Here is a 13,224-nt window from a genome sequence, read left to right on the forward strand (position 1 = left end):
CCCCCCCCCCCCAGGCCTAGCTCCAGGCCTCAGGCTGCAGCCGCCCTTTCCTGAAGAAACAGGGAAGTCGCTGGGCGCTGTTCTGGAGGAATCGGTTCGGTCCCGGTCCCTCCTGTTCCACTTTACCGGACGGTCCAGCCGCCTTTACCTCGGTCAGAAAGAGTTTGAAAGCCTCCTCTCCGCCGGTATCTCCCGCGGGGGCCAGGCTGCCGGAGGCCGCTCCGCTCTGAGTCGCCATTTTGCCGCCGGCCGCCGGCCGTCCCCCGGTGAACCACGTGACCCGCGGCCCCGCCCTCCAGGTGGCGCTGCTGAGCGCCGGTCCCCGCGGGATGATTGACAGCTGCCCAGGCTGGGACTGCACTGACGCTGGATGGAGGCAGCAGCAGCAGCAACCTGTCCTAACTGCCCACCTGCCTGCTCTGGGCTGGAATGGGCAAAACAGGGCTCCTTCTGGTCCAGGCTGTGAATAAAGGCAGCAGCAGCAGCAACCTGTCTGCCTGCTCTGAGCTCCTCCTCGTCCAGGCTGTGAATAAAGGCAGCAGCAGCAGCAACCTGTCTGCCTGCTCTGAGCTCCTTCTGGTCCAGGCTGTGAATAAAGGCAGCAGCAGCAGCAACCTGTCTGCCTGCTCTGAGCTCCTTCTGGTCCAGGCTGTGAATAAAGGCAGCAGCAGCAGTAGCAGCAACCTGTCTGCCTGCTCTGAGCTCCTTCTGGTCCAGGCTGTGAATAAAGGCAGCAGCAGCAGCAACCTGTCTGCCTGCTCTGAGCTCCTTCTGGTCCAGGCTGTGAATAAAGGCAGCAGCAGCAGCAACCTGTCTGCCTGCTCTGAGCTCCTTCTGGTCCAGGCTGTGAATAAAGGCAGCAGCAGCAGCAACCTGTCTGCCTGCTCTGAGCTCCTTCTGGTCCAGGCTGTGAATAAAGGCAGCAGCAGCAGCAACCTGTCTGCCTGCTCTGAGCTCCTTCTGGTCCAGGCTGTGAATAAAGGCAGCAGCAGCAGCAACCTGTCTGCCTGCTCTGAGCTCCTTCTGGTCCAGGCTGTGAATAAAGGCAGCAGCAGCAGCAACCTGTCTGCCTGCTCTGAGCTCCTTCTGGTCCAGGCTGTGAATAAAGGCAGCAGCAGCAGCAACCTGTCTGCCTGCTCTGAGCTCCTCCTCGTCCAGGCTGTGAATAAAGGCAGCAGCAGCAGCAGCAGCAACCTGTCTGCCTGCTCTGAGCTCCTTCTGGTCCAGGCTGTGAATAAAGGCAGCAGCAGCAGCAGCAGCAACCTGTCTGCCTGCTCTGAGCTCCTGCTATTCCAGGCTGTGAATAAAGGCAGCGGCAGCAGCAACCTGTCTGCCTGCTCTGAGCTCCTTCTGGTCCAGGCTGTGAATAAAGGCAGCAGCAGCAGCAGCAACCTGTCTGCCTGCTCTGAGCTCCTGCTATTCCAGGCTGTGAATAAAGGCAGCAGCAGTCTGTCTGGCTCTGGACTGGACTGGGTCTGGACTATGAATAAATGCAACAGCAGTGGTGTGGGATGTAGGTGAAGCATTGTTACTTTTGCAATCATAATTACTTATCCAAGGTAAATGAACTCACACCAGTGTATAATTGTTTCAGCCAAGAGCTTAGAAAACAAGGAATGAAAACTATGTGAAGGAAATATATAATTGTTTTTGGATTAGCTAAAATGTGCATACAAAAATGAAATGTGCCTGCAAACAATGGTAGATGTTGCAGACAAATAGATAAGGTTCTGTGAGGGAAGGGGGTGTAGGTTAAGCTAGATATGCCTGTACAAACAGTTATCATAAGCATCTGTTTCCCGCTTCTGCAAAAACAAAAACAAATCACATTTAAGAGGCTGTAAGGCTCAGTATGGATGAGGAATGGGAGGAAATGTTACAAGCAAGGGAAACAGATAGTAGTGAAGGAGAATATACCTAACAATGTGCCACAGCAGGATGTGGTGAAATGGCCAAGTAAAACTTGTACTTTGTTATGCACAAGGCCAGATAAGGCAAGAGATAAACAATAGTAATAGGTGCCAGGTTTAGAGTAGTGGGAGGAGGGAAAGAGAAGAGAATCCTATATAAGAAATATACTTGCTTAACTCTGCGTGTCTAATTTAGGCACCACGCTCGCAAGCGTATAATAAACAATACTGTTGCTTCACATCTTGTCTCGGACTGATATTATTGAAGTGAGTGAGCTTCGTTTCTCTCAGTGGTCTCTCTGCTCTGAACTGCTATTAATCCAGGCTGTGAATAATGGCAGCGGCAACCTGTCTCTCTGCCTGACCTGAGCTCCTATCCATCCAGGCAGTGGATGAAGCAACCGCAACTTGGTCTTAGACTCCCAGGCAGAAGTGGGTACTGCAGACACTGGAGATTAGAGTCAAGATTAGAGTGGTGCTGGAAAAGCACAGCAGGTCAGGTAGCATCTGAGGAGCAGGAAAATCAACGTTTCAGGCAAAGGCCCTCCATCAGGAATCTTTCCTGATGGTCTTAGCTCCTCTCCATTAGCTACCTGATAAAGGAGCAGATCTCTGAAAGCTTGTACTTCCAAATAAACCTATTGGACTATAAACTGGTGTTGTGATTTTTAACTTTGTCCATGCCAGTCCAACGGTGGCACTGACTGACTGAACAGGTGAGCCCAAGCCAAAATGCTGTACCATAATGATAAGGTGAAGATAGACCCAGTAGCCATATAGAAAATGGCGCTCGGTGTGTCGGTTAAAATGGTCAATGTTTGTGGGGGGTTGACTGTACTGACCGACATGCTGAGCGACACACAAACTGCTAACACAGCAACTTGTAAGGTTCCCTGAAATAAGCTGAATAAACAAGCCCGTTCCCACATGTCCGAGAATAGTATAGTACATAGCACCAGGTCAAGGGGCGGCTACCAGCAGGATGCTGGTGCCTAAATGCCTAACTTTAAAACAATGCTGATGTCTTAACTAAAGAAAATGCTAATAGTTTATCTTCAGAAAAATGCTAATGTCTTAACTTGAGGTGATGCTGGCGTCTGTATGTCTGACTTAGAGCATCCCTGATGTGTACTTTTACATTTAAGTATAACTTGATTAACGTACTTTGTGATAACCCCGTGACACGGGAAACTGTCTGGCGTGAGAACTTCTGTATATAATGACAATGTTTCCAATCGAAAGCTGAGCAACTACTGACTAGCATCCGGCGTGGGCTAGCGTGGATCTGCTCCCAAGCTTGTTTGTATACGTGTATACTTGCAATCTTGAATAAAGACAGTACTGTTGACGCTATTAATCGAATGGTGGTTCTCTGTTCTCGGACAGGCGTTCACAAGAAGCCAGCAAGCTCGGGCTGGGCTTCCACAATAGGTGGGAAATCGTCGACACCGTTGCGATTCTAAATGACCATTTCTGTAGTACTGTTTTTTCCAACAGCTGCAGCACTGAGACTTGGAACAAGAGGATCAGCTGGAGACACAGAAACGCATATGTGAAGTTGAGGACAACTTGCAGAGCTGAAGAATGTGTTGCTGGAAAAGCGCAGCAGGTCAGGCAGCATCCAAGGAGCAGGAGAATCGACGTTTTCGGCATAAGCCCTTCTTCAGGAATGAGGAGGGTGTGCCAAGCAGGCTAAGATAAAAGATAGGGAGGAGGGACGTTGGGAATGCGATAGGTGGAAGGAGGTTAAGGTGAGGGTAATAGGTGGGAGAGGGGGTAGGGGCGGAGAGGTCAGGAAGAAGATTGCAGGTCAAGAAGGCGGTGCTGAGCCTGAGGGTTGGGACTGAGATAAGGTGGGGGGAAGGGAGATGAGGAAGCTGGAGAAATCTGCATTCATCCCTTGTGGTTGGAGGGTTCCTAGGCGGAAGATGAGGAGCTCTTCCTCCAGGCGTCGTGTTGCCATGGTCTGGCGATGGAGGAGGCCAAGGACCTGCATGTCCTTGGCGGAGTGGGAGGGGGGAGTTAAAGTGTTCGGCCACGGGGCGGTTGGGTTGGTTGGTGCGGGTGTCCCAGAGGTGTTCTCTGAAATGTTCCGCAAGTAGGCGGCCCGTCTCCCCAATGTAGAGGAGGCCACATCGGGTCCAGCGGATGCAGTAAAAGATGCGTGTGGAGGCTGCCCCACCAAACTCATCTCTGCATACCTCGACATGGTCCTGTCCCCCTTAGTCCAAGATCTCCCCACCTACATTCGGGACACCACCCACGCCCTCCACCTCCTCCATGATTTTCGCTTCCCCGGCCCCCAACGCCTTATCTTCACCAGGGACATCCAGTCCCTGTATACCTCCATCTCCCATCACACAGGCCTCAAAGCCCTCCGCTTCTTCCTACCCAACCAGTACCCTTCCACTGACACCCTCCTTCGACTGACTGAACTGGTCCTCACTCTGAACAACTTCTCTTTCCAATCCTCCCACTTCCTCCAAACCAAAGGAGTTGCCATGGGCACCCGCATGGGCCCCAGCTATGCCTGCCTCTTTGTCGGATATGTGGAACAGTCCATCTTCCGCAGCTAGACTGGCACCACGCCCCACATTTTCCTCCGCTACATCGATGACTGTATCGGTGCTACCTCGTGCTCCCACGAGGAGGTTGAACAGTTCACCCACTTTACTAACACCTTTCACCCCTAACACCTTTCTCAGACTCCTCCCTCCCCTTTTCTATCCTTTTCTATCCTAACCTCTCCATTTCTATCTCGGGCGACCGACTCAACATGAAGATTTACTATAAACCGACCAACTCCCACAGCTACCTATATTACACCTCCTCACCCTGCCCCCTGTAAAAACGCCATCCCATATTCCCAATTCCTTTGCCTCCTCACATCTGCTCCCAGGAGGACAAATTCCAATACCGAACAACCCAGATGGCCTCCTTCTTCAAAGACCGCAATTTCCCCTCAGACGTGGTTGACGATGCCCTCCACCGCATCTCCTCCACTTCCCGCTCCTCTGCCCTTGAGCCCCGCCCCTCCAATCGCCACCAGGGCAGAACCCCACTGATCCTCACCTACCACCCCATCAACCTCCAGATACATGGTATCATCCTTCGTCATTTCCGCCACCTCCAAACAGACCCCACCACCAAGGATATATTTCTCTCCCCTCCCCTATCAGCGTTCCAGAAAGACCACTCCCACCGTGACTCCCTCGTCAGGTCTACACCCCCCACCAACCCAACCTCCACTCCTGGCACCTTCCCCTGCAACCGCAGGAAATGCAAAACTTGCCCACACCTCCCCCCTCACTTCCCTCCAAGGCCCCCTCCCACTCCGCCAAGGACATGCAGGTCCTTGGCCTCCTCCATTGCCAGACCATGGCAACACAACGCCTGGAGGAAGAGCCCCTCATCTTCCGCCTAGGAACCCTCCAACCACAAGGTATGAATTCAGATTTCTCCAGCTTCCTCATTTCCCCTCCCCCCACCTTGTCTCAGTCGGTTTCCCTCAACTCAGCACCGCCCTCCTAACCTGCAATCTTCTTCCTGACCTCTCCGCCCCCACCCCACTCCGGCCTATCACCCTCACCTTAACCTCCTTCCACCTATCGCATTCCCAACGCCCCTCCCCCAAGTCCCTCCTCCCTACCTTTTATCTTAGCCTGCTTGGCACACCTTCCTCATTCCTGAAGAAGGGCTTATGCCTGAAACGTTGATTCTCCTGCTCCTTGGATGCTGCCTGACCTGCTGCGCTTTTCCAGCCACACATTTTTCAGCTCTGATCTCCAGCATCTGCTGTCCTCACTTTCTCCTAGATAACTTGCAGAGCTTGGTTTCTGATGTGGTCACCCTGCAGACAAAGAAGCTGCAGGCAGATTAAAGGAGCCAGGCAGGCAGAAAAGTCAAAGAGAGCATCCCCACATTTCTGTGTTGGAAAACAATGACAGTGAAGGTTCCACTGGTGAAAGCGACAAGGGAAAATGTCATGGCACTCTCAGTGGTTCAGCTGCTCAGCACAGAACAGCAAACGTCCAAGCATGTAGGAGTGTGGTGAGGTTGCAGACAGATGTTTCTGCAGACACAGATGTGACTCCAGTGTGTGGCTTTCCTGGGGTCAGGGTCAGAAATGTCACTGTGTGGCTGCAAGGCATCTTAAAGGGGGAGGGTAATAAGTCAGAGGTCGTGGTACAAGCTGGTACAAATTATATGGATGGGATGAGGTCTTGCATCAAGAATTCGCAGACCTAGGCAGTAGATTAAAAGGCAGTACCTCTAAAGCTGTAATATCGGGATTATTCCCAGTGCATGTGCTAGCGAATTAGAGCTAGGAGCATAGGGCAGACTATTGAATAACTCAAGAGTTGATGCAAAAGGTGCGGTTTCAGATTCCTGGATCACAAAACTGTTTCTGGGATCAGTCCTGGAACCCCTATTGTTTGGGATATATATGAATGATAAGTGGGGTGTGGGGTGATAAGTAAGTTTGCAGATGGCACAAAGATTGGACGGATGGTTGGAAGTGAGGAAGGAGGTCTTAGGTTACAGCAAGATATAATCGAGTTGGTCAGATGAGCAGTTCAGTGGCAGATGCTTGTGGGCAATGCATTTTGGAAGAAGTAACAAGAAAGGAGAGTACACAGTGAATGGCAAGATGGTAGAAAGCTCAGAGGAAGAGAGGGATCTTGGGGGTGCTTGTCCACAGACTCCTGAAGGCTGAAGGTGACAAAATATGTCAATAGGATTGTTAAGAAGGCAACCAGGATACTTGTTTTAATCAGTCATGGCATAGATTATAACAGCAGGAGGATGTGTTGGAGTTGTACAATGTTTTGGTTAGGCCACAGCTGAAGTACGGTTAGATTAGATTTCCGACAGTGTGGAAACAACAAGTCCACACCCGACCCTCCGAAGAGTAAAACACACAGACTCATCTCCTTACATTTACCGCTGACTAATGCATCTAATACTATGGGCAATTTAGTATGGCCAATTCATCTGGCCTGCACATCTTTTGGAATGTGGGAGGAAATCGGAGCACCCGGAGGAAGCCCACACAGACACAGGGAGAATGTACAAACTCCACACAGACCGTCGCCCATGGCCAGAATGGAACCCGCGTCCCTGACATTGTAAGGTAGCAGTGCTAACCACTGAGCCACCGTGCCGCCCTATAGTTCTGGTTGCCACATTATAGGAAGGATGTGATTGGACTGGCAGCGGTACAAGTTTACCCTGGGGACGGATGGAAAGTAGTGTTCCCCGTAGTTGAAGGGTTAATAACAAAGGGCATTATTTTAAGGAAAGAGCTAGGAGGCTTAGAGGGGATTTGAGGAAAAATGTTTTTACCCAAAGTGATGGGAATCTGGAAATGCACATCCTGGGAGGATAGTAGAGGCATCCTTTAAAACATGTATCAATGATCACTTGAAATGTCGTATCAATCAAGGCTATGGTCCAACTGCTGGAAAGTGGGATTCATGGAGATAGGTCTGTGTAGACTTAATGGGCTGAAGATCCTCATCTGTGTTTTGTGACTCTGTAAGCCCAGACCACGCATCTCCCCTTATCCACTGCCAGGACTGAGAGGAGCCCTGGCTAGACTGCAGCTGGTGGTGAAACCTATATCCACTGCCACTTTGCAACACAGTTTATCAGTGCAAACTAAATTAAAACATACCATGTGAAACCTGAGCCTCTCAAATGTCTTGCCACTGCCACTCCATTCCCAGGCAACCACCCCAGTCTCCTGCACGGGTGGGAAGTGGTTTTCAAATCTCACTTTGTTGAGGATGACTTACAAACATTGTCAATTCTCCGAGACACAATATCAGAAGATATTGGTCTACGACAGATTGCAGCAAAGAAACAATCGTGCATTGGGCAGCATGGAATGACATGGATAACAGGATTCAAGATGTTGCTGGAAACTCACAGTTCCCAGCAACCCTTAGCACATTCTTAGAATCACGCTGGATTCCTGCGATCCTTTCTTAAATTCCTCTATAGAAAGCTGCTTTCTCCAGTTTCCAAAAATCCCTGATCGTGGAAAGGAAATGCTGCGAATCAATGAGTTCCTGAAACTGGATCAATCCCAGAGACAATCCAAAGAATCTCATCCATAACTCCAGGCCCAGTGGAATTTAAGACGCTGTGACCTTGTCTTGAGATAAATTGTTTACAGTCTTTCACATTGTGAGAACACGTGGGAAGTGAAAATATGCAAAGAAGTCAGATATAATTCAGATGGAAGTCATTTTCCTTATGCCCTAAAGAGGCTGATTCTCTGGGGACTTATGATTTCAAGATTGCTGGTCACTCCAGCCCATAACTCATTAAACTGGCCATTTTTCCATGTGTGTCCTGACAGTGACTGTTACTTAACCACAGCACATACGAGACCAACCCATTCTCTACAGCAATTAAGATCCAGAATGTTGGGGAGCCTCCCTATCAATGGAAAATATTTTCACAAAAACGAATTTGATGAAAAATCATTGCCTGGAAACGGTAAACTAGTTTCCCCTCCACTCGCCCATGGGTATGGATATAATAAGGCCTGGGACAAGGAGTACAAATGGTCCATTCATCAGGATCCAGGAGTGTAGAGGGACAATTGTGCTTGGCCTAGCGGTAAGACCGCTTAGTTTGGAATATGGTGTGGCCGCTGTGCTTGGGTCAGTGTGGGGGTCACTGAGCTCGGGTCAGTGTGGAGGTCACTGAGCTCGGGTCAGTGTGGGGGTCACTGAGCTCAGGTAAGTGTGGAGTCACTGAGCTCGGGTCTGTGTGGGGTCACTGAGCTCGGGTCAATGTGTGGTCATTGAGCTCAGGTCAGTGTGGGGTCACTGATCTCAGGTAAGTGGGGGTCACTGAGCTCAGGTAAGTGTGGGGTCACTGGGCTCAGGTAAGTGTGGGGTCCCTGAGCTCGGGTCAGTGTTGGGGTGTTAAACTCGGATCAGTGTGGGGTCACTGAGCTCGGGTCAGTGTGGGGGTGTTGAGCTCGGGTCAGTGTGGGGTCACTGAGCTTGGGTCAGTGGGGTCCCTGAGCTCAGATAAGTGTGGGGTCACTGAGGTCGGGTCAGTGTGGGGCTGTTGACCTCGGGTCAGTGTGGGGTCACTGAGCTCAGGTCAGTGTTAGGGTGTTGAGCTCGGGTCAGTGTGGGGTCACTGAGCTCAGGTCAGTGTTGGGGTGTTGAGCTCGGGTCAGTGTGGGGGTCACTGAGCTCGGGTCAGTGTGGGGTCACTGAGCTCGGGTCAGTATGGGGGTGTTGAGTTCGGGTCAGTGTGGGGTTACTGAGCTCGGGTCAGTGTGGGGTCACTAAGCACGGGTCAGTGTGGGGTGTTGAGGTCGGGTCAGTGTGGGGTCACTGAGCTCGGGTCAGTATTGGGGTGTTGAGCTTGCGTCAGTGTGGGGGTGATGAGCTTGGGTCAGTGTGGGGGTCACTGAGCTCGGGTCAGTGTGGGGGTGTTGAGCTCGGGTCAGTGTGGGGTCACTGAGCTCGGGTCAGTATGGGGGTGTTGAGTTCGGGTCAGTGTGGGGTCACTAAGCACGGGTCAGTGTGGGGCGTTGAGGTTGGGTCAGTGTGGGGGTCACTGAGCTCGGGTCAGTGTGGGGTCACTGAGCTCGGGTCAGTGTGGGGGTGTCGAGCTCAGGTCAGTGTGGGGGTGTTGAGCTTGGGTCAGTGTGGGGGTCTGAGGGAGTGTATAATTTCAGTGACTGGGTCCCAGGCTGGGAGCAACCATAGTGCCCATGTCTTTCCTCCCTGCCTCTGGTCTAGAGTTGTTATAGTTTTCTACAAATGAAATCATGAAACTTTTTTTTACGCAATTTAAAAATTGATTTTAAAATGCTGACTATAATGTATTATTGTCCATTGCCCACTGTCCTTGACCATAACAAGGGGTTGGTGATAGCCTCATGGTATTATCAGTCCACTATTAATCCAGAGACCCTGGGAATGTGCTGGAGACCTGGCTTTGAATCCCACTACAGCAGACAATAGGATTTGAAATCATTAAGAAAAAATCTGGATGACAATTGTTGATTGTCAGGAAAAACTCATCTGGCCCATTACTGCCATCCTTACCTGGCCTTCCTGAAGAAGGGTTATACCCAAAGGGTCAAAATCTCCATCTCCAGATGCTGCCTGACTTGCCGTGTTCTTCAGGCCTCCTGCCTGTCTATCCCTGCCTGGTCTGGCCTCCATGTGACTTCAGACCAACAATAAGGCAATTAGGGATAGGCAATAAATGCAGCGATGACCTCATCCTGTGAGTTTGGTGACTTATGTATTCTCTTTAAACCTCTCTGGCTCATGTTGTGATGGCAATCACGCAATAATGTCAGAAAGGGAATGCTTGGTTATTGACCCAGCCACACCAAAGCAAAGGCGATACACATCAACCCGAGGATCATGTCTGACTTGGAGATGATGGTGCTTCCAAACTTAAGCTGAACTGAAGAGTGCCTTTAATGCCTAATAGTTAAATTGTAAGACTCTGTCTCTGTCAAGTTGAATGCAGAAAAAAATTATCCAAAAAAAAAGCAGAGCATTTTCTCAGGGACACAATCAGCATTCCTCTTTCAACCAATACCCAAAACAAGTTTGACTTACCTCTTTTTTAACTGTTGTGAAACATTGTGTATAGATATTTACTGCAGTGTGATCACACTATAATTATTTAGATTCCCATAAGGAATGAACATTGCAATAGTCTAAAGATTAACAGTTATTACTACATCCAAACTACACTTGAGAGCTGAGACTAACTACACGGGGCCATTAAGAAGATCCTTCAGGAACACGAATGAATCCATTATGTAAAGCTGGTACTGTAATGTCACCCTGAGCTCCAATTCCAAATCACATGTGATGTTCAGTCATTTCCTACCTGACCATTAGATGGTGCTTCGTACAGTTGAGGAAAAAGAATAAATCAATACCCTTGCAAACACTTTCCTCTCAAACTGATCAACAGTAATTTTAGATGATTTCACTTTAGATAATAATACTGGTTTCAAATTTGGTCAAGACACACATTTCAGTGTTAGGTGAATTGGCCATGCTAAATTGCCCTTAGTGTTAGGTGAAGGGGTAAATGTAGGGGAATGGGTCTGGGTGGGTTGCACTTCAGCAGGTCAGTGTGGACTTGTTGGGCCGAAGAGCCTGTTTCCACACTGTAAGTAATCTAATCTAATCAAGATGTAGCAGGTACACAGTGCTTCAGTCACCATCCAGGAACCAAAACGTGATTCATAATTATATAATCATAGAATTTTACAGTACAGAAGATGGCTATTCAGCCCAAAGTGCCTGTATTGGCTCCCAAAAGAGTTCCCCAGCCAGCCCCATTCTCCAGTCCTATTTCCATAGCACTGTACATTAATCACTATCTAACTCTCCATTGAAACTTCCAATTGAATCCACCTGCACCACTCTCCCAGGAAGCATATTCGAAATCCTAACAATTCTCTCAGTAAAGACATTTCTCCTCATCTCACTCTAGCTCTCTTGCTGACAGTCTTGAAATTGTTATTCCTAGTTACTGACATACCAACTAGTGTAAGCATTATATACTTCTTTACCCTGTCAAAATTCGACTGTCCGTGTGGAGTTTGCACATTCTCCACGTGTCTGTGTGGGTTTCCCCTGGCTGCCTCCCACAATCCAAAGGTGTGCAGATCAGATGAATAGGCCATGCCAAATTGCCCATAGTGTTAGGTGCATTAGTCAGGGGTAAATATAGGGTCAGGGAATGGGTCTGTTTGGTTACTCTTTGGAGGGTCAGTGTGGTCTTGTTGGGCTGAAGGGCCTGTTTCCATACTGTAGGGGAATGTAATCTCATCTAAAAAGGCATACAGCATGCTTCCCTTCATCAGACAGGTTATTGAGTGTAAGGATTGGCAGGTCATGTTACAGATGTATAAGAATTTGGTTCGGTCACATTTAGAATACTGTGTACAGTTCTGGTCGCCACCTTACCAATAGGATGTGGATGCTTTGGAGAGGGTGCAGAGGAGGTTCACTAGGATGTTGCCTTTTAGAGAGTGCTAACTATGAAAAGAGGTTGAGTATGTTAGAATTGTTTTTATTAGAAAGATGGAGATTGAGTGGGGAACTGATTGGGTCGACAAAATCATGAGAGGTATAGACAGTGTCAAAAGCAAAAAGCATTTTCCCCAAGTGTGGGACTCAAGGGACAGGATGTACATGGCTTTGTGCGTGGGAAATCATGTCTCACAAACTTGATTGAGTTTTTTGAAGAAGTAACAGAGAGGACTAATGAGGTCAGAGCGGTAGATGTGATCTATGTGGACTTCAATAAGGCATTCGACAAGGTTCACCATGGGAAACTGGTTAGCAAGGTTAGATCTTATGGAATATAGGGAGAACTAGCCATTTGGGTACAAAACTGACTCAAAGATAGAAGACAGAGGGTGGTCATGGAGAGTTGTTTTTCAGACTGTGACAACTGGAGTGCCACAAGGATCGGTGCTGGGTCCTCTACTTTTTGTCATTTATATAAATGATTTGGATGAGAGCATAAGAGGTATAGTCAGTAAGTTTGCAGATGACACCAAAATTGGTGGTGTAGTGGACAGCAAAGAGGGTTACCTCAGGATTTTGACCAGATGGGCCAATGGGCTGGGAAGTGGCAAATGGAGTTTAATTCAAATAAATGCGAAGTGCTGCTTGGGAAAGCAAATCTTAGCAGGACTTATACATTTAATGGTAAGGTCCTAGGGAGTGTTGTTGAACAAAGAGACCTTGGAGTGCAGGTTCATAGTCCCTTGAAAGTGGAGTCGCAGGTAGATAGGATAGTGAAGAAGGCGTTTGGTATGCTTTCCTTTATAGGTCAGAGTATTGAGTACAGGAATTGGGAGGTCATGTTGCGGCTGTACAGGACATTGGTTAGGTAAAAACAAGGACTGCAGATGCTGGAAACCAGAGTCTAGATTAGAGTGGTGCTGGAAAAGCACAGCAGGTCAGGCAGCATCTGAGGAGCAGGAAAATCAATGTTTTGGGCAAAAGCCCTTCATCAGGATTAGACATTGGTTAGGCCACTGTTGGAATATTGCATGCAATTCTGGTCTCCTTCCTATCGGAAAGATGATGTGAAACTTGAAAGGGTTCAGAAAAGGTTTATAAGGATGTTGCTAGGGTTGGAGGATTTGAGCTATAGGGAGAGGCTGAACAGGCTGAGTCTGTTTTCCCTGGAGCGTCGGAGGCTGAGGGGTGACCTTATAGAGGTTTACAAAATTATGAGGGGCATGGATAGGGTAAACAGACAAAGTCTTTTTCCTGGGGTCGGGGAG

The 13,224-nt window shown here is 48.9% G+C and overlaps 2 protein-coding genes across 2 annotated transcripts in view; one reads left to right on the forward strand and one right to left on the reverse strand.

The window, feature by feature from the left end:
* Positions 1–317, reverse strand: part of dnajc8 (DnaJ (Hsp40) homolog, subfamily C, member 8) — a 77,129-nt gene extending 76,812 nt beyond the window's left edge. The window contains exon 1 of the mRNA XM_060847280.1: positions 149–317. Coding sequence (XP_060703263.1) covers positions 149–238 — 90 coding nt within the window. The 5' untranslated portion in view covers positions 239–317. The remainder of the gene's footprint in view (positions 1–148) is intronic.
* A 112-nt stretch (positions 318–429) lies between these two features.
* Positions 430–3,373, forward strand: LOC132829817 (uncharacterized protein DDB_G0271670-like). The gene is made up of 2 exons (XM_060847181.1): positions 430–1,513; positions 3,297–3,373. Exons 1-2 carry the CDS (start codon positions 430–432, stop codon positions 3,371–3,373), a joined length of 1,161 nt encoding a protein of 386 aa, XP_060703164.1.
* The last annotated feature ends 9,851 nt before the right edge of the window (positions 3,374–13,224 follow it).

Source organism: Hemiscyllium ocellatum, chromosome 30 (genome assembly GCF_020745735.1).
Source record: "Hemiscyllium ocellatum isolate sHemOce1 chromosome 30, sHemOce1.pat.X.cur, whole genome shotgun sequence".
NCBI classification, from domain to species: Eukaryota; Metazoa; Chordata; class Chondrichthyes; order Orectolobiformes; family Hemiscylliidae; genus Hemiscyllium; species Hemiscyllium ocellatum.